Raw genomic sequence first — 19595 nt, forward strand, 5'->3', positions numbered from 1 at the left:
AGGAAGTTTTACACAGAGAAAGTGATTGCCCATTGGAATGGACTGCCCGGGGAGGTGGTGGAATCACCATCACTGGAGGTGTTCAGGAGACTTGACAGGGTGCTTGGTTACATGGGTTAGTTGATTAGGTGGTGTTGGATGATAGGTTGGACGTGATGATCTTGAAGGTCTCTTCCAACCTGGTCCGGTCCAGTTCTGTCCTGTCCTGTCCTGTCCTGTCCTGTCCTGTGTTGTGTTGTGTTGTGTTGTGTTGTGTTGTGTTGTGTTGTGTTGTGTTGTGTTGTGTTGTGTTGTGTTGTGTTGTGTTGTGTTGTGTTGTGTTGTGTTGTGTTGTGTTGTGTTGTGTTGTGTTGTGTTGTGTTCTGTTCTGTTCTGTTCTGTTCTGTTCTGTTCTGTTCTGTTCTATTCTATTCTATTCTATTCTATTCTATTCTATTCTATTCTATTCTATTCTATTCTATTCTATTCTATTCTATTCTATTCTATTCTATTCTATTCTATTCTATTCTATTCTTACCTGCAATGACATTAGCATAAGATGTCAACTTTATTTGCTGGGCTGTAAATATTAAAACCTCAGGAGTGAATTTATGTTATCTTACTTATGTGTTTTTCTGCTTAAAATGAACTGTTTCAAAGGAAGGAAGGAATCAGGAAGGAATAACATGAAGATTGTCTGGGTCATTAAAATAAGTCAGTGATATTTTATCCTTGTCCTCTGGTGATCAGATTTTCATTTTTCTCCTTGGCCTCGTGGAATGTTTTTATTTATAGATCTTATTAGTTCTGGATGTTCTGTGCAAGGGGAAACCTGAATTACAAACTTTTTTTTTTTTCATTATTGTGTTAAGAGCTGGGGTATTGAATGCAGGTGCTCAGACCCTGCTGTAATTGGCAGTTTGTAGAGAGACACCAGCTGTACTGCTTCACAGGGGAGATATTGGATCTCTTCACACGTTGTATATATTGTAGGAAATGCAGAATTCCTGCCATTGTCAGAAGCTTTGCATGTCCACCTCTACCAGTGCAGAAAAGGGACAACAGTCTGCTGACAGTTAAAACCATGTCTATTTTCAGAAAGGGCTTATCCTTTTTATTGTCCTTCCATGTGGCACTAACTGATGTTTTGTTTGGTTAAATATAGAAAATGTGTAATATATTTGTCTTTTTCTGGTCACACAAGTCAAACTGGTGCCATACTACACCACTCGTGTTCTTGGTAGCACATGAGAACAGATACTACATCTATCTCTGCATGTGTGATACTTGTGCACCTGCATAGTATCATTCAGGTTGGAAAAGGCACTTGAGATCATCAGGCCCAACCATTAACCCTCCTCTACCAAACCATACCACTAAGAGCCGTATTTAAATGACCTTTAAAAGCATCCAGGGGTGGTGACTCAACCACCTCCCTGGGCAGCTTGTTCCAGTGCTTGACTGCTCTCTCAGTGAAAGATTTTTTGCCTACTGTCTGCCCTAAACCTACCCTGGTGCAGCTTGAGGCCATTTCCTCTTTTCTGTCACTAATTACCTGTGAGAAGAGACCTGCACCTGCCTCTCTGTATTGTCTTTTCAGGTAGTTGTTGAAGCCTCCCCTCAGCCTCTTCTTCCTCAAGCTAAGCAGTCCTGTTTCCTTTGGCCATTCCTCATTCTCTAGGCCATTCACCAGCTTAGTTGCTCTTTGCACCTGCTTCAGCACCTCAATGTCTTTCTTGTACTGAGGTGCCCAAAACGGAACACAGTACTCAAGTTGAGGCCTCACCAATGCTGAAGACGGGCACAATCACTTCCCTAATGCTATTGGTCTGGCTGATACAAGCCAGAATGCCATTGGTTTTCTTTGTCACCTGTATAAGACTATACTGTAATAATATACAATGTGATATATTTTACAGTTTCACAGAAGCAATAGAATTCTAAATGATACTAGACATAAAAAGACATAATTATATAGTGGGAAAACCATCTTGCTTCTGGGCATCTTGTGGCTCATCTCACTGGGCAATACCTGGGAGCTGCAGGTGGTACTGCTTAGTCCTGCCTGAGGACTATTGATATATTTATGTGTGCATGGGTTGGACTTGTGTGGCTTTTGAAGGATCAAATTATAGCAGGAAACTAGGAATTAGTATTGACATTTATAGGTAGTGTGTGAATGATTTGTCCAAACAAAGGAGAAGGTGAAGGCTATGCCTGTGTTTGAAAAGTGTGATTGCTGAAGGGAATCAGAATCACAGAATGGCAGGAGTTGGAAGGGCATCCAGTCCAACCCCCCTGCCTAGGGCAGGCCTCCCAGGAACACATCCAGGTGGGTTTTGTAAGTCTCCAGAGAAGGAGACTCCCCACGCTCACTGGGCGGCCTGCTCCAGTGTTCTGTTACCCTTACCATAAAGAAGTGCCCCCTCATGTGGAGATGGAACCTCCTGTGTTCCAGCTTGTACCTATTGTTCCTTGTTCTATCACTGGGCACCACTGAAAAGAGCCCATCCTTTCCATCCTGACACCCACCCCTCAAGTATTTATAGATGTTGATAAGATCCTCTCTCAGCCTTCTCCAGATTAAACAACCCCAGAGCTATTGAGTGCTGCAGGGAAAATTTGTTGTGTATAAAGATAGCAAGGTAGGATTCCAATGAAATGAAATCACATCAGTTTGGTTTTGAGGGCTGCTTGGAAGACACAGTCCCAGTAATGGAGGAATGGACAAGCTTGCAGATAGCTTATGTGAGCTAATTTAACATTTGCCTAGAATATTTATTATCCCTCTTCCTCTGTGGTCTAGAAATGTGTGTGGATCATCATATGGTCATTGGGAGGTTCTTCCCTGTTAACTTCATCTCCAGGAACACAGCAGCAAAGCTGTTTTGTTCTGTCTTTTGGAGCAGATGTAGTTTATATGCTGTCTCTAGTCATTAAATCCCCTTTTCCTCTCTTTCTCATCAGAAATGTCTTGCGTGTTCTTTGACCTATTAAAGGCCCAGCATTGAGACATTATTTTGAACATCATTTCCTTTCCAGTACTGGTGTGTGTTTGTGTTGTACACTTGATGTTTGTAAGAAGCAGGAGGAAGTCTACATATTTTGTATGTTTTTATTTTTAATAGGTCTGTACGCGTTGCGGAGAGCACTGGGGAAAAGACCTAACCTAGCAGACAGCGAGGTGGCTGGGTCAGTGATGATTGCTTTCAATGACTTCCTGCAGGGGATGAATGATGTCAGGCCCAGCGCCATGAGGGAGGTGGCAGTCGATGTGCCAAAAGTAAGTTATTTTTTGCTAGCAACGTTGTTAGAGCCACATTAAGAGTTGGAGTTGGGTGTTGAAATGCCTTACCAAAAGAGGGGAAGTTTCTGAAGTGCAAGCCTCAAATTACCAGTAAATGTTGTGCATATGTTTCTCTTGTTTCCATATTTGTTTAAGTATAATTTTGAAGATCCATGTATAGAAACCTAACTTTCTAATCCTTTAGGAAAAGTTGGTAGTGTATCTTGGTCTGTTGTTTTATATCCTGAGTGGGTAAATTGAGTAAAAATGGAATCAAAATCTAATCCTATAGGAGAATTTAGTAGTGCAGGTTGGTCTATTGTTTTATGTCCTGAGTAGGTAAATGGAATAAAAATCCTCAAGGTCTGTTCTAAGCAGACAACAGCCATGAGAACTGGAACCTTTTAGCATCCACAAACTTAAACAGAAGCCAATTATTAGCATTTATAAGCAAAGGTATTGAAACAAAGCTGTGAAGGGATTGATTGCCATGACTTCAGGTGAAGCAGTTGACTCGTTGTACATGCAGTTCATGCTGCTGTGACCTGAATGTGTTCAGTGGCATTACATGGTTTTAACTGGAGGCAGAATTAGATGCTGTATGTAGGTTGTCACTGCCAAGCAATTATCCCTTGGGGGCTGTTGTTATACAAATGTTACGTTATGTTTTGTGGTGGTGCCAGGTTCATCTTTACCCCACTCACTGCCCTTTCAGTTATGTATTATAATAGGTCAGTAGCAGACACAATTGGGCTGGGGAACTGATTTGGTTTAATGAGACCTTGATCAGCAAAATGAAGATATTGTATTTAATCCTGCAAAGCCTTGCCTCTGTGGGCAGTTGTGCTGGTGTTTCTCAGCAGCTCCCCTAGCTCTAGAAGAAAACATTTATGTCTCATTACACGAAGATGAGTCATCTGGGAATTGGATTGCACAACTGTAGACCCTTATTCCCAAACTATAGGAATGGGAAATAAAATCTGCCAACCGGATGCTGCACACAGCCAGCTCGGATGTCACACTTGGCTTGTTAAGAGTCCACGCTGTGCAGTGCACTGCTGGGTGGAAATGCCTGGGCCGGCCCCAGGCAGCTTTTCCTGGACGTGCTGTGGTGGCATCAATATCCACACTGCTGCTGAGAACCACTTACTGATTCTCTGGTTGCTTATTGTGCTACTGGCTCGTGGGCTCACATTGCTGTGCTGTGCCTTTCAGGCATACCAACGCGTTCGGAGTCAGATGCAGTGCTAATAGATAGCACACAGTAGGGACAGATAGAGCAAAGTCTTGAGGAAATCTCTTCTGGACCCAGCTTAATGTACTAATGCAGGCTCCTGTTGTCCATTAAACCATCCAAAACACAAGCTTTTGGTTTTGTTTTTCCTAGTTAGTCTTTGTGCTATCCTTCTGTATTGATTAATCTCCAGATACTTCCTGTCCATAAGGATAGGCTTTTCTTCCCCTGCTGTCCTTGCTCCAGAAGTCATCCAGCTAATTGTATGGGTAAATTTGTTAGAAAACCAGGGATTACATTCCTCAATGTTTTGAAGTCTGACCATAACACTGTCATCTCAAGATCCTTGCTGAAAATAATTTCAGACGTTAAGTGAATGATCAGCTTTGAAATTTCTTTTTTGCTACAAAGAGAAGACAGAAGTCTGAGCTACATTAATAATAGCCAGGTTTTTTGCTGGTTAGTGCAAATGTATTGCTCCCTTTCCATCCACACCAGGGTGGCTGCCACTTTTGGGCTATGCAGTTAGTGTCGAATAAACCCATTGAAGAACATGCTAAATTGAACTGAGACTTCTGTGGCTTTTAACTTCTTTTTGTTTCAGCTTTTCTTTTTTTTCCACTATTTCATTGCTTTTCAGGAGCCATGTGTCAATTGAATGAGAAGAGTTTAAAAAAGTAACTCCTAAATAAAGCCACAAGTGAATGAATTTTGTTGTAGGGCTCCTTTCATTATAGCCATGACACCTTGATGTTTTTGAAGCTGGTATCACCTCTGACACTGAATGAAAATAGTTGTTTTATTATGAAATGCAAATGGTTTCATCAAGACACAGCTGCTTCTCTGAAATCTGCAGAACTTTGGGTAGGCTGTAAAGAAAAGTTTTCAAATCAGTCCTTGCTTTTTAGATCCTAGAATTGAGTATTGGTTGCTTGACTGTTTAGAAGGCTGCTAGGCTAACTTGCTCACTTGCTTTGTATTGCATTTAAAGCCTGGACAAACCTCTTATTACGCATATACTTGGGGTAGCAACTAAAGAATAAGGAGATACATTAGAAGTGACTTGAGTGACTTCAAGCAAGTCACTTCTTGGTGTCTGAAGATATCTGATAACCTTCATGGAATGCTTTGCAGTCTGCTTCTGAAGAGTGCTGTGTGACAAGCTAGCTATTAGCGGGGGTTGGCACTGACTGAGGGCTCTCCATTTTTTAAGCTTAAAAAACCAAAATATTGTGTTCAAAGTATTCAGAATTTGTGGTGGGGAAGACAGCCAGCATGAGGTGAGTTTGGGGCAGTAGACATCAAGTGAGGTGGTGCTGATGGAGGCAAAGATGCCACCATGTGCCTGTTTTTTGGGGTTTTTTGGGTGTTCTTCATTCTGCCTTTTGTCCCTCCACTTGTGCCCAGATTGCTCTGTGTGTGTTAGCTGTGATCAAGGCAAAAGTAAAACACTTGCTGGCTGCTGCCATGTAGCATCTTATTTTCCATTTTAACAGAACCTTCCTTGAACTTAGCTATGTGTTACCACCTCTTTAGAAGGATGCTTTTGCTGCAGCAGGGATTTATGAGAGAGAGGATGCACATTATAAATCAGGAAATTAATACTTTGGTTCTTTGGAGACTTGCACTGTAGTTGTTGTTCCTTCCTGTCCTATGGGCCTTTCTGAAATTTTTGTGGACTGCTGTGGTTCATGCTTGTCTGTTTCATTCCCTTTACTGTAATTTAACACTTAGGTTTTTGTCTTTGCAGCCAAAAGGTTCTGCGTGAGACAGCCTTTCCATGTCTGCTTTACTCCTTTATTGCTGCTGCTTAACAGTCTCTGGGGAGTTGCTGCTCTGCATCCTATTCTCAGCTCTGTTGACCTGGGGAGAGCTAAAGATTAGGACAGTAATGAAATCTTGGTGTCTTAGAGACTGTGGAGCACTGTCTCTGTATGTGTAAATTCAGCCCCAAGGCTAGTCTTCAAAATCATTTCCACAGAGAGAGAGGATCACACTTCATTGCCTGTGTTACAAGACCTTTCTTCTCAGTTGGTGTGCAAGTACAAGAGGTGTAGCTGGCTGTCCACAAACTGGAGTTTGTGTTAATTGCAGCCAAGAAGTTACTGAGGATTTGTGTGCAAAGCCAATCCACCTAGTTCTTCCAAACTGATCTGAATCTAGAAAAACTCTTACTTTGGAGTGTTTTTTGTTGCTGTGGGATTGTGGGATTTTTACCCCAACTTATCTCTACCCTATTGAAATGGGGGGGTGGGGGGAGTTTTGTTTAGGACTTGACTGGAGTGTGAAGATAGTGTTTTATTAGCTGGTTTTCTTTTAATATCATTGCTGCTTGAATTCCACATATTATACTATAGAAATTCTAAGTAAGTGATTTTTTTTGACTGGTTAAGTGTTTTAAACTCATAAGTCTCCATTTAGTGTCCTTGTTTTTATGCTGACCCAGTTGTTTCCTTTATTTCATCTTCCTGGTTTTAAATGTAAAATGAAAAATAATTTGAATTATGCCTCAGGAGACTTGTCCCTTTGCTTTAAGAGCCTTCTCAGTTGGTTGTGGTGATCAGCTCTGTGTATTTTGTACTTTCCTAGGCTTATAAAGTAATTATTTAAGAACCAGAAGAGGGTTGGTTACTAAGAAAAAGAATGAAGGTTGTTTGGTGGGTTTTGGTTTTGGTTTTTTCCCCCCTAGAGTTCTTGTCACATATTCCTGGTGTGAGAGAGATGATGTTCTGCAGGCAGCAGATTGACAGCTCCTCACCTTCCAGTTAGCCTTTATAAACTCAGATTATTTCTGAGGAGTTGGCCCTTGCATCTTGATCTTTGGTGTTTGCTCTCTTCTGTCTTTGCAATTTGCTTCTGTGCCAGAGTCTGACGATCGAGAAGTTTTATTTGGTTGGCAGTTTGCTTGGACTTAATAGTGCTTGCACCATTATAAATACACTTTTTCTTCCACTGTGTTCATAGAATGAATTGCCTCTGTCAGGGTCTTTTTACTTTTAGTTTCCACTCTGTGCACTGGTGTCAGGATTATAGCAACTGGGTCAAGCCAGGAATGACACCAGTCTTCAAAAAGTCAAGATACATTGCCTGTCAGTAGTACTCTGGTTGCCTTTCAGGTGTAGCTGACTTCCCAGAGCTAATGGGTGATTTATGTCTAGTAAATTTTTGGAAGAGTGTTTTAAGGCAGAGGATCATTTGATTTAGGTGCATCTTGACATGTTTAATATTTGAAGTGGACAGGAATGGATGTGACAGGACAAAGAACAGGCCAGGGGATGCGGGAAAAAGTCTCAGGCTTGTTGACAGAGAAGTAGGGAGAGGTGTAGCAGGTTTTAGATCCATCTGCTGGTTTGGGTAGAATGTATTTGTTCTGTCCCAGTGTGCAACTGATGAGCCTGTCTTGTGACATCAGCAGAGCTGCAGTTGGGTTTCAGTGTTGCTTTAGTCTGTGTGATTTTTATTCCCCGTGGGTACTTCTTTGTTGGGAGAATTGTTTGTTCTCAAGCTTGTAGTAAAATCTCAGTGCCTGAGTTCTATGACGGAGTGATGGTGCTGAAAAATGGAGAACCCCCCTCAAAGCTCTGACACTCAGACTTATTCAGCTTAGCAGGATAGCACAGTTAGTATCAAGGCCTTACTCTGCAGCTGTGGGTAAAACCAGCTTGAGCTCATACAGTCCTTTCCTTCAGGAAAGACATATAAGTAATTTACAAATTCATCATCAGCATCACATTGAAACCAAGAAAACTGAGTTGTAACTTTGCTGGTCATCCCATGAAGTGTTTCTGCTTGTTGTTTTGTTGTTCTGTGTTTTGTTATTAATGTTTGAAGTAGATGCAAAGTATTTTACCCACATCTTCCAACATTAAGCAAATCTAATCTCCTTGTACTTTGTGTGACTTTGTTAATAATTGATTCATGTTCTAAAAAAGCTTTTTGAAGTGAGTTGTTAGAATCAGCTTCATTAAATTACCAAATTACCAGTATAGATTCTACAAAGCATTTTTTGGTTTAGTTTGCATATTTTGTAGTTCTCTTCCATTGTGTGAATTCAGCAAAATGGTCTGCTTTGCAGGTATCTTGGTCAGACATAGGAGGACTAGAAGATGTCAAGCTGAAATTGAAGCAGGCAGTTGAATGGCCTCTCAAACATCCCGACTCCTTCATCCGAATGGGGATCCAGCCTCCAAAAGGTGTGCTGCTTTACGGACCTCCTGGGTGCTCAAAAACAATGATAGCCAAAGCTTTGGCTCATGAGAGTGGTCTCAACTTCTTGGCAGTGAAGGTAGGTCATGTAGCCTTACACTTTCTTAACTCCTGTGTAATAATTGATATTTTACTGACTTCCAGTGCTAGAATACAGTGGCTGTTAGTGTTTCTGACGGTGTTACATGCTACAGCAAACATCTTGTAAATATCAAGCAAGGTTTGTATTTTCTTATGGAAAGGACTAGTGCTTTCTGGAAGGCTTAAAAAAGATATTATGATATATTGGGTAAGCTGTGTAGTGACACCTTAGTTATTGACATGATTTAAAATATTTCTTTAAAAAGAAACAATTTTCAAGCAGTATAAATGATAGCAGATAGTTCTTACTGGCATAAATACTTGCATGGGAATATCTCATCTCTTACATTCCTTTTCACTCCTCAGGAAAGTCACTTTCTGTTTTTTACTGTTCATGTTTCATTACAAGCTTTTCTTGCCCTATTTGCTTTTTTTTCAGGGGAACTATTAGAAAGTTTGCAAAATCAGGTATATCTCTGTACTCTTGAATAAGTGGGATATTCTCTCAGTGTTAAGAAACTCTTTAAGTATAGAGAAATGTTGGATTCCATTGCCTGTGAATCAGCATAATTGATTACTGTGGGTTGTATGGAAAATGCATGAGTGGAAGTTATTTAGTAACAGCACAGAGCCTCAACATAGAGAGAAAAAAAAGGATAGAGTGATTCCACATGGAGTAGTTGTGCAGCTGTGCCGGAATGGTAATGAAGTGCAAAAAAACCCATTTAAGTATTTTAAAAGTATCTCCTCTCAGCAGTGAGATCACGTACTCTTGTCAGTTGACCATCTCTTCACTCACAAAGCCTCCTGTGTTGTTGGTTTCTACACTGCTTCCTCCTCGGCCTCTCTTTTCAGACACACTGTAGCTCTGCATCCTGTCCTCTCTGGGAGCAGAGGCTGTGGCACTGACCCTGCAGCCAGCAGCCCTTCACTGCCTGTGCTTGCAGGTTCTGCAGACAGGCCTCTGGGCCACAGTCACATCAACAAGAGCAGCCTTGGAAACATCAGCCCTTAAGAAACACTACCTTTACTGCCTCTTCTTTAAAAACAGTCATCCTTTGTACTCCAGAGTTGCTGGTAAATAAAGTAACCTTTCCCTCTTTCACTGCTTCAGTCTTTTGTCTTGCCCAAAGCACTGACTGGTGCTTGAGAGGGTGGGAAGAATGGTAATGGTCTGGAAAAAACTCAGTTAAAAATGCCCATGATTGCTGTCCTATATTCACCATTCATAGCTACATCAGACATTTTAATATTGCATTTCATTATCCAAAACAAAAAGATGGCTAATGCTGAATAGGATGTATCCAAAGGTGCACTGATATGAAATACCATTCTACAGTAACACAGCATTTCTTCATGGTGGAGTTGTGATGGGGTAAACCCCCTGCCATTGACAAGCCATAGCCAAAGTGGCTGGCTTGGGGAAGAAGCCTTTTATTCCTTGTTGGTTTAATTCACTTGGCCTGGAATCAGTTGAATATTCAATGTACAGATGTTTCAAGAAGCACATCTCTGGAGCATGGCCAGCTTCGGATATGTTGATTCCAGCGAGGGAACGTAGCCCACTTTCTCTAACTTCACATTTGCTTCCTGGACAGAAAAAGCAACATCCATCATGTACTAAATGTGTTAAACATCATTTGTCTGTAGCACTTCTTAAAGCACAACAGGCATGAATTAATTTCCACTGCATGTGTTCTTGCAGTCTGTCCAAAGGAGATGAATATGTGGGCTTTTTGGGTTTTGAGGTGGTTTTCTTTTGAGTGAGGGGATTTTTCTTTTCTTGCTTTTAGTCCTGCTTAATTTTCCTGTTCTCTATGTTATGTCTCAAATATCTGTCCCTGGAACTGATACCAGGCTTTTTGAAAGGGAAGTGTGTTTCATGATACTTTGCTTTTCAGACTTGCATTTTCCTTCCCGTCTCTCCTGTCCCAAATAAGTAATTTTGATGAGAAGTGTCTGCTGTGCAGTCTGTGGGATATGTGTACTCTTTCAGGAGAGCTTGGGTGCCTCAGGTTTTTGGGTCCTTCTTGAAAATTGACTGCAGACAGAAGGCATAGCTCATGCTATGGGAGCCTGCTGGATTCTCCCTCCCCATGTCTGAAACCTGAGAGGCAATCAAGCCCTTACTTGGTGCAGTGATTTTTGGAAGGTGGACCGATTATGTCTGCGTGCTACATTTAAGATACATGGGCACAGCAAGCCCAACTCTCAAAATGCTGAATGTTCTCTACTTGTCTAAGCTGGTGGTCCTGCTTGGGTGCAACAGGTATCACTCCTGCCCCAGCCTGGCTCTGGGAAGGCTTTGCACTGTTTTCCAGATGTGCCTATGCAATGTCTGTGCAGTTCAGACAGCTGGCTCTGTTTAAATGAGATATTTCAGCTGCATTCTATTGAAGCGGTTGCAATGGGACATTTCTATGTGACTTGGCCATGGCCGGTGGTCAGCCTGCTGTACGAGGCATGGTCAAAACAACACAGCCTCCAGCCTATGTCTGGCTGGCCTCTAATAAGATTTGGGAGATGGGCAAATCTAGGTGTAATTTCTGGGCAGTGGAGCTAAAGAAAATAGCATGATAACAGATGTTTGACGTTGCTTCCTGTTCTCTCCTGAAGTCTATTGTGAGGTTTGAATGGTTGGTGTCACAATGAATGTGGCCCTTTTGTAAACATGCTCTTTGATATTTGGCCAAAACTTTTTATAGCTGTATTTTCACCAAGATTGGTGACCTTTTGCATTTCCAGATAAAAGCAGTTGGTTGGTTTGTTTTGCAAAGCAATCCTGCATATGATTCCTAAGGGGAATAGTTTATTTTTATGCCTTCACTTGACTTTCTTTGTCTCTAATACAATATATCTGCTAAATTTACTGGGGAGGCAGCTGTCAACTGATTTCCAGGGGATGGTTCTTCCTGCTCCCTCCCACAACCCCTTTTCCTAAAAACTCTTGCAGCATTGAAGTTTTTTAGGGTTTTAGTGGTCATCTTGATCAATCCCCCGGGCCAAACCTCTGTTACAAAAAGACAGCTGAATTGTTCTTGACGTCTTGGAGAGTTTTGGGGTTGTGGATACAAGGAAGTGTAAGACTGTGTGAAGGAATCAATTGGAGTAATTTTTCATTCTTCAGGATTGAATATCAGCCTTGACTTACCAGTATTTTATTATCTAGTTCAATTCATATTTCAGTCAGCCTTCTATGCACCTTTGTTTCACACTCATTTTGTGCTTGCTCCAAGGATAACAGTTTTCTTCTGGGTAGTTTTCTTCTTTTGGACGTGGCACTTGGTGCCATGCCCTAGTCATGAGGTCTGTGTTGGTAGGTTGGACTCAATGACCCTCGAGGTCTCTTCCAACCTTAGTTATACTGTGATACTGTATTTTATGCATTTCTCTTACTAAAAAGAAAAAAAAATGCAAATACTGGACTTATCAATATTAATAGGGATATAATTTTTAGGTTCTGCCAGGCTACTGACACCTCTCTGTTATATACAGTTGGCTCAGTGGCATTTTTGCTGTAGATGTCATCTAGCTTTCTGAAACTGAACATTCAGAAAATGAGACCCTTTGTCACTGTGATATTTCTGAGGGCTTTTATCTCCTCTTATGACTGTTTGTGGTGGGTATCTCTCTCGACTGTTTTGACAGTTCCTGCACTTAGGGTCAGCTTTCAGTGGCAGGTTTTTTGAGATATATGTTGAATAGATCACTAAGGTTTTGTGGTGATACTACTGGAGTGTTTTTTGCATGGCCTAGATAATTATGGCTGCATTTGGCTTGCCTCTTAGCTTATTTAGCTTTATTATGACTGCCCTCTTGGATTATTACTTTTTAAATTGTTAGTTTGAGTAAATCCTGATTATCATTTTATTTTAATGTTCTTTCTAGTAAATCCTTTATCATTGTGTTGTGCTGAGAATCCAGTGAATATTACTTTTATTGATGGATTCTGTTGCTTTTCTGGGAAGCAGCTTGCTCTGTGGATTTTCAACTCTTTTTCATTGTGGCATGTAGGTAATTAATGTTAGTACCAAATAAGAAAACCTCTGTGGTTTTTTATTCTTAACTCATTTCAGAATGAGTACAGGAGTTAGCTCTAATATTGTCAGGCTGGGAAGTGCCATCATGGTCCCTACCCAGATAGGGCCACAGGGATTAAGAAGTCCTTTTGCCCCATGAATTGCCTGTAAGCCCAGAATGCTGCATACAGAGGGGCTGTATGTTGCTAATGATACCCTGCATTCCATTACCTGTATTACTTACTCAGCCTGCTAAAACCAGAGGGAGACTTTCTGTTAATTTCAGAAGGCTTTTGCTCAGGATTGTGTCAACAGGATACTTTGAGTTGTGTTTTCTTTCCAGCAAGCAGATTACCTGAGTTTACACAATAGACAGCAAAAATACTATGTAATTTCTATATGGTTGTAATGGTTCTGGAAGCATCATTTTTCCTCTTACTGCTTAGTGCTTTTTAATATTTGTTTGTTCAAAAGCAAGACTAAGGCAGAAACTCACTTAAGGACAGAAATCAGCTTAAATTTTCAGAAAATTTAGACCTCCAAAAGTTAAACCTCTTGGAATTCACCAAGTGAGGCAGACTAGTTGCTGCAAATGTGACAGAGCAATACTTAAACAACCCAAACTCATCCTTGACAGTAAAGCTTAAGGATGTTAGCAGTGAGCAAACCAAGGGTACAGATTGTGTACCATACTGCTCTGCATTGGAGCTCCAACTGTGATGTGTAGGGAGACAAAAAAGGCTAGACAATATTCCTGACATTTTATTTGCTGCTGCTTAAGAGCTTGAGCTGTAAGACTTTCATTTTTATTTTACTTTTTCTTTTCAATTAGCAGTAATTACAAACATATTCAGCATTCTGAGAGCTCTGATTTCACCTTGGTTTGATTTAACTTCCTGTATCACCCTGGTGATGCTTTAGTACCACTCTCTGAGCCTGACATGTGCTTAAGCTTAGTTTGTCATCTGGGTCAGTGATGTCAAAATATTTTCCAATTGAAGTTTCCTCTGCTTTTCCCTTCAGCTCTTGGCTGTGGCAGCTCAAACAGATTAATGAGGCTTGGAAAGGCTGAGTGCTTTGCTTTGAGAACTGTCACTGAATTTGGGGGAATGGTTTAACCTTTTGAGGGGGATTTTAGCAGGCAGAAGCATGAAATAAGAGATCTGGGTGCCTGTAGATAGTTAAGCAAAGCATTTAAGATGACAAATGAAGAAGCATTATGGTTTTTATGAGAAACTCTGGCAAATATGTGATAAAATTTCCAAAATGATCCATAGTAACACATTTAACTTGTTAGTTAATTAGCAGATAGTGAAGTGAGCTGCATTTGAGAAATCTGCTGAACATTTTTTGCAAGGGATAACAATTTGAGATATTTTAATGAGTTCCTTTAATCCTGAAGCCATCTGCATACTTTACTCAACTAAAAATATAATAAGGCATTTGTCCATTCTTACTGTAAGCTTCCTAAAAGTGAGCAGGCAGGCAGAAAATGATTTAAAGATAATTCCCTGTCTCTGTTTCCTTGTCTGTTCTTGGTTACTTTGCAAGATTAGTTTTTATTAGCACTTGACTTCTCTCTGCATCTTCATGTTACCAAGAGTTTGTCAGGAATCAGGTGAAAGTAGTGAATGGGGTGTTGCTGGAGGGTTGTCTTGTCAGCAGCTAGACATTTTACGTCATCTTGCTGTATGATTTTTGCTCCCATGTAGATGCTGCCCTGATGGTGCGAAGCCTGGTGCTAGACAGAGTAGTGGATGGCAGCTCTTTAGCCTGTAGTTAAAAGTGGTAATGAATAGGAACAGGCGCTGAAGATCTGTGATGAACAGGAATGACTTGCTATGGGATTTCTCCATGGATGGAGCAGGTGAGCAGGATGGGTAACCTGGTAGATTGGAGTGGCAGCTATGCCTGAGTGCTGAAGTGCCCTCTCTGAAGGCACTAGTGCATGCAGTGGATTTAACTCAATGTTTCCATTCACTTCACTCCACACTGCACAATACAAGTAAATACTGCTTCTGCATTGTGGAAAGAAGCCTCCAAAGGTTGTCATTGAAGTTTGGTAGTCATAGCAAACACGTGAATTCTGAGGCTAGCCAATAAAGAGAGCTGAGTGTTGTACAGTTTGATTATGCTTCTTTTAGCAGCTTCACTACAAGGACTGAGAATGGTTATTTTTTGCTAGGCTCCTCCCATAGAGACTTTGGAACTCAGAAGCACCTGTTGAAATTGGAATTCTTAAAGCATCAGACAGATGTCAACAAGCTTTGAAGGTCATCTGGAATGCAGGGCAGAGGGAGAGTAAGCGATTAAAGAGGTGCACAGCGCCCTACCTGGAGTTCAATTGTGCTGCAAAGCTGGGAGCTGTGCAGATGAGATGCTTAAGCAGCACTGAGAAGGAAGCAGTAGCTTTGTTCTTAACAAGCACATATAATGCGTTTTCTGAGCAAATATTTTTCTATGTAGCATAACCAATTACCAACCAAAGCAGACATGTACAACCCTTGCACTGAAACCAGCCCTGCTGCTCAAATCGAGGAAGTCTCGCTGTTGATCTTGTTAACTCTCTTTCCTGCAGCCAGCCTGACTCATGTGTTGCTTTGGCCTGACTGTGGTAGGGATGGGACAGCATTTTGCCGTTGAAATTGCAGTAGCAAAAGATTAAGTGACTAATTTCCGCATCTCTTCCAAATCAGTTAATGTTGTTGTCATGGTAGGGCCAAATGGCCCCAGCACAAACCCAGACAGACACTAAGGTGTCTAGACATGGTCCCACTCTCCTCCCTCCTTCCTGCAGAGCACCAGGGTAACGTGGGAAAAGGAATGAAGGGGACAGGCCCATGCATGTCTGGTAAACAACCCTGTATCTGTGGTAAGGGTATGTGTTCTCACCACAGCCTGGCAGAACCCCTTCCCATTGGGTAACTATGTGCTGATTTCATGCCCTATTGGCCCAATCAATCTCGGGCAAGATATACATACAGGCTTGATTTCTAGTTGCCTGTACCTTGCTTTTGCCTTGCTTAGCCTTGTGTGCTTGAACCTGCTTGGACCTTGTCTGGCTTGAAACTGCCTAGAGTTGCATAGCATTGAGTTGCCCGGTCCAGCACCTGGGATAAAGCCACGAGCATACACACTGAAAGCTATGAGCGAAGCCACAAGCCTAGGAGTCAGAGCCAAGCCTGCTTCCCCTTGCAACCAGGATTTTGCCGTGCCTTAATTCACCCAGGACAAAGCAAGCGCCTGTCGTGATAGTGTCATTAACAGCCTACTGTCTGCTGAAGCCAGACCGCCATCGATGACCACATGGCATTCCTGCTGGCAACCTGCCATGCCTGGTGCATGAGAGCACCCCAAAGCCTCTAATACACAGCAGCAGCACTCCCTACCTGGGTACAACCAGCTGTGAGTAATTAATTCATATCCTCTTTGGCATAACAGCTCTCGTTGAGTGTCCCTCCGCACTGTGGTCGAGCGCCATTTTGCTCCTGGGGTATTCTCTTTCTGTTACATCCCTCCCGGTTTGCATAAAACAGTTAAATTGTTATAGTTGCCCAAATCCTGTACATTGCCAGTGTAAATATATTCTAACCATACAGCAAACCTGTTGATATGTTTTGGCAAATTTCATATTAATAAAGGTTATTAATATTTGGATTAATATTGCCATATCCTTCATAAATAAAGGAAATATATATTCATTTCGACAGTTGTACTACTTTGGCTGGTTGTGAAGTCACTGTGCACCTGGCCAGAAGGAACAGATCTTATTACTTTGTGTTCCTTCATACAGAAGGTTTCTTGCAGAACAGAGCTATGCATTATGGAACTGGGCCATTTGTTACTAGCACCTCTTGGTTAGTAGATCAGCAACTGTAAACAGCTTTTGAAGGAAAGGCACTGAGACCAGTGCTTTGAGCAACCTGATCTGATGGAAAGTGTCCCTGCCCATGAAAGGGGGTTGGAATGAGATGATCTTTAAGATCCTTTCCAACACAAAACATTCTGTGAATCACTGTGTTTACCTCCTGGCCAGAAATGATGCTTCAGCAAATGTCAGCCTATGTAATTTTATTTTTAAAGTATTGAAAACAACCAAAAAAAATCTCTCGGTATTTCTTGAGTGTCTTCCAACTTTAAAGCAAGCTTCCTAAAAAGAGAAGATGAGCTTTGTGAAAATTTGAAATGCCAGCTGTCAGTGGGTGACATTGTGGTGGCCTGTAGACTGCTTGTCACACAGATCTGTCTTTGGGAAGAGCTGCCATCCATCTCAGCTGGAGGACAGCCTATTTGCAGACAAGGTGAGGCAGAAGTTCAGCTCAGGTAGGACCAGAACTAAGCCAGTTCAGCTTCTACATCCAGCTTCTTTGAACTTTGTTATTTTTTGGGTCATGGTTTTAAGTGTTTGCATGAGGTGAAATGTACACCAGTTCTTCCTCTTCTGTGCTGTCTCTTATTTTGGAGTCTTTTCCTTTGTTGACACACATAATGAGAGTTCTGAGGTGCTTACAATAAAAACTTTGGTTCTCAACTACAGGTTTGGTGTCACTCCTGAGTGATGAACTAAGAGATATTCAAACCAATTTTCATGGAAACTCTCAATGATGAGGCACAGGTCATTCATACATAGTGGTCTTTTACCTGGAGCTGCTGCTTAATGAAGAGAAAAGCAGAGGGAAAACTTCATGACAAAGCTTACAGCAAAACCATATGTTCAAAATAATTCTGTTTGGAAACATTTTAAACAGTATTTATTGCTTTGATGTTGCCTTGATCATATTTTAATGCTTAATTAAAAATAAAACTCCAAGCATCTGAAGTTATATTGTACCTTAAAGCTCAAAGAGAGTAGTTTTGGTTTTAAGTATATTTCTTTGCTCAGACAAAAGAAAATGTCAGGTTATTTGATGTTGTGTCATACTAGAGGAGTACACTCTTGGCACTGATGTCTTTGATGTTGGTTTCCATGAGAATACTGATGTGAATGAAGATTACTTATGAGAATGAGGCCATGAAAGAGAAGGTCCACAGGCTTGAAGAAGTAGTTAGTAAAAACAAAAGAATAAAATCTATAGTCGTGGGTACAATCCACAGAGGTTTCTCAGTGTATCGGCTCAATTTAACAGCAAGCTAGACAGAAAGAGCAGTCTGTGCTCTTGTTCCTTAAGGATTTGTTAGGCCTGTGCTATCAGATTCCTCATCTGTGCTGAACATGATGAATGGCAAAGGCCTGGAGCAGCTGGGTGCTGTCACTTGGAGCTGCAGGCCTGTTCTGCACAAACTGCTGCGTGTTCTTCATGTTCAGTGTCGGCAGCGAACAGTGGGAAAAAGCTTTCTTTCTCTCTCTCTTGCCCTGTTTCTTCCTTCTCTTTTTCTTTCCTGCACTCTTCACTTATGTGTTCAAGTAATTCTGATTCTGCTAAAGTATCTAACAGATTCTGAAGTTCTTGAAAACCTGTAGGTGATGCTTCAGGTACTGCAGTGGTTGCTCTGAGGGTGGATGTTGAGGAAAGGAAGTGATGCTCATTGTATCATTTACATTTCCTGTGGGCAGTGCATGCAGTACTCTCCTTCCAGTCATCACTTGATGGCTTTTACCTGTGTGGTACACTAAGTCTGGCTACTGCAGTATCCCATTTGGTCCTTTGGATCATAAACAGCTCTTTAACGTTGTTTTGTTCGTACATATGGGCAGGTAGTTTCCAGTGGTGCCCGTGTCAAGATGAAGTCAGTGCAGTAAACTGTTATTGCATGAGTGGAAATGCGTGTGGAGAGGGGAGGCAGCAAAAAAACTTTGTGCTGCATTTTTAGAGTAACAAATCTGTTTTCTACCAACCTGGGTACAAAATCCAGATGGTCCCGTTCAAAGAGGGGTTGTAACAGAAGCTCTGTCGCTGCCAGTGTATAAATGTGTGTCTGCCACACATTCTCAGCTCTAACACACCTGCTATTTCAAGCTGCCTCACTGCTCTGAGCCCAGTTTCACCTGAAGGCACTTGCAGCTGTGAAGCGTAGGAAGATTGTTCAGTTTTCTGACTGGGAAGAAGGATGTCAGTTCTTCTGGTGAGATTATGAGGACACCTGTTCCTTGGAAAATGGATGGCTCTTTTCATCCAGGGCAGAGGATAATTGTCTTTAGTTGTGGCTGCAGGTCAATGTTGATGCAAACCAGGCTGTAGTCAATGAGTCATTACCAATCCCATGAGAATCTTAGTCCCATTAGGAAGCATTATTTAAGGGTATAGCTGAACAGAAAATACTCTGAGAATTCTCTATTGTTTTACTTTTTATAATTGTAAGTACTTGTTCAAGCCTTGAATGCTGACCCTGCAGACTCCGGTCTGTTCCTAGTGGACAGGGCTGTGAGACTAAACAGTCACTGCAGCAGCTGGCACTAATAAGTGTACTTGGCAGCCTCTGCAGAGAGGAGAAAGAATGTGAACGAGCTGAGACACTGAACAGCTCTTGCGCTGGGGATAGAGCACCTTGTGGATGGGTTTCAGGTGTGCTGCTGTGGCAGCTGCTTCTCTCTGGACCTGCAAACTGTCAGGTTCAAAGAAGTGCTGTGAAATGTCAGTTTAAGTCCCTGCTTTGGTGCTTGGCTGGGCAGGATGCGTGTTGAGAGTGCAAGTAAACGCTTTTCTGTAATTCATCTCTGGCTGACTTGCAGCCCCCTTGTTGCTCTTGTTAAGCCAATAACTTCTAAGAACCCCAAGCTGGTTTTCTGTTTGTTTGTTAGTTCAGTTTCTTATGAAAGTACTAGGAAAGTGTTATGATGAGAGAACTGCCT

The 19595-nt window shown here is 41.6% G+C and overlaps 1 protein-coding gene across 2 annotated transcripts in view; it reads left to right on the plus strand.

The window, feature by feature from the left end:
• Positions 1-19595, plus strand: part of AFG2A (AFG2 AAA ATPase homolog A) — a 189615-nt gene that overhangs the window by 21983 nt on the left and 148037 nt on the right. For both annotated transcript variants that reach the window (XM_068153982.1, XM_068153983.1), the window contains exons 10-11: positions 3108-3262; positions 8575-8784. In XM_068153982.1, the coding sequence (XP_068010083.1) occupies positions 3108-3262; positions 8575-8784 (365 nt within the window). The remainder of the gene's footprint in view (positions 1-3107; positions 3263-8574; positions 8785-19595) is intronic.

This window comes from Melanerpes formicivorus, unplaced genomic scaffold, assembly GCF_026170545.1.
Source record: "Melanerpes formicivorus ecotype bairdi unplaced genomic scaffold, bMelFor1.0.p_v2 SCAF_27, whole genome shotgun sequence".
NCBI classification, from domain to species: Eukaryota; Metazoa; Chordata; class Aves; order Piciformes; family Picidae; genus Melanerpes; species Melanerpes formicivorus.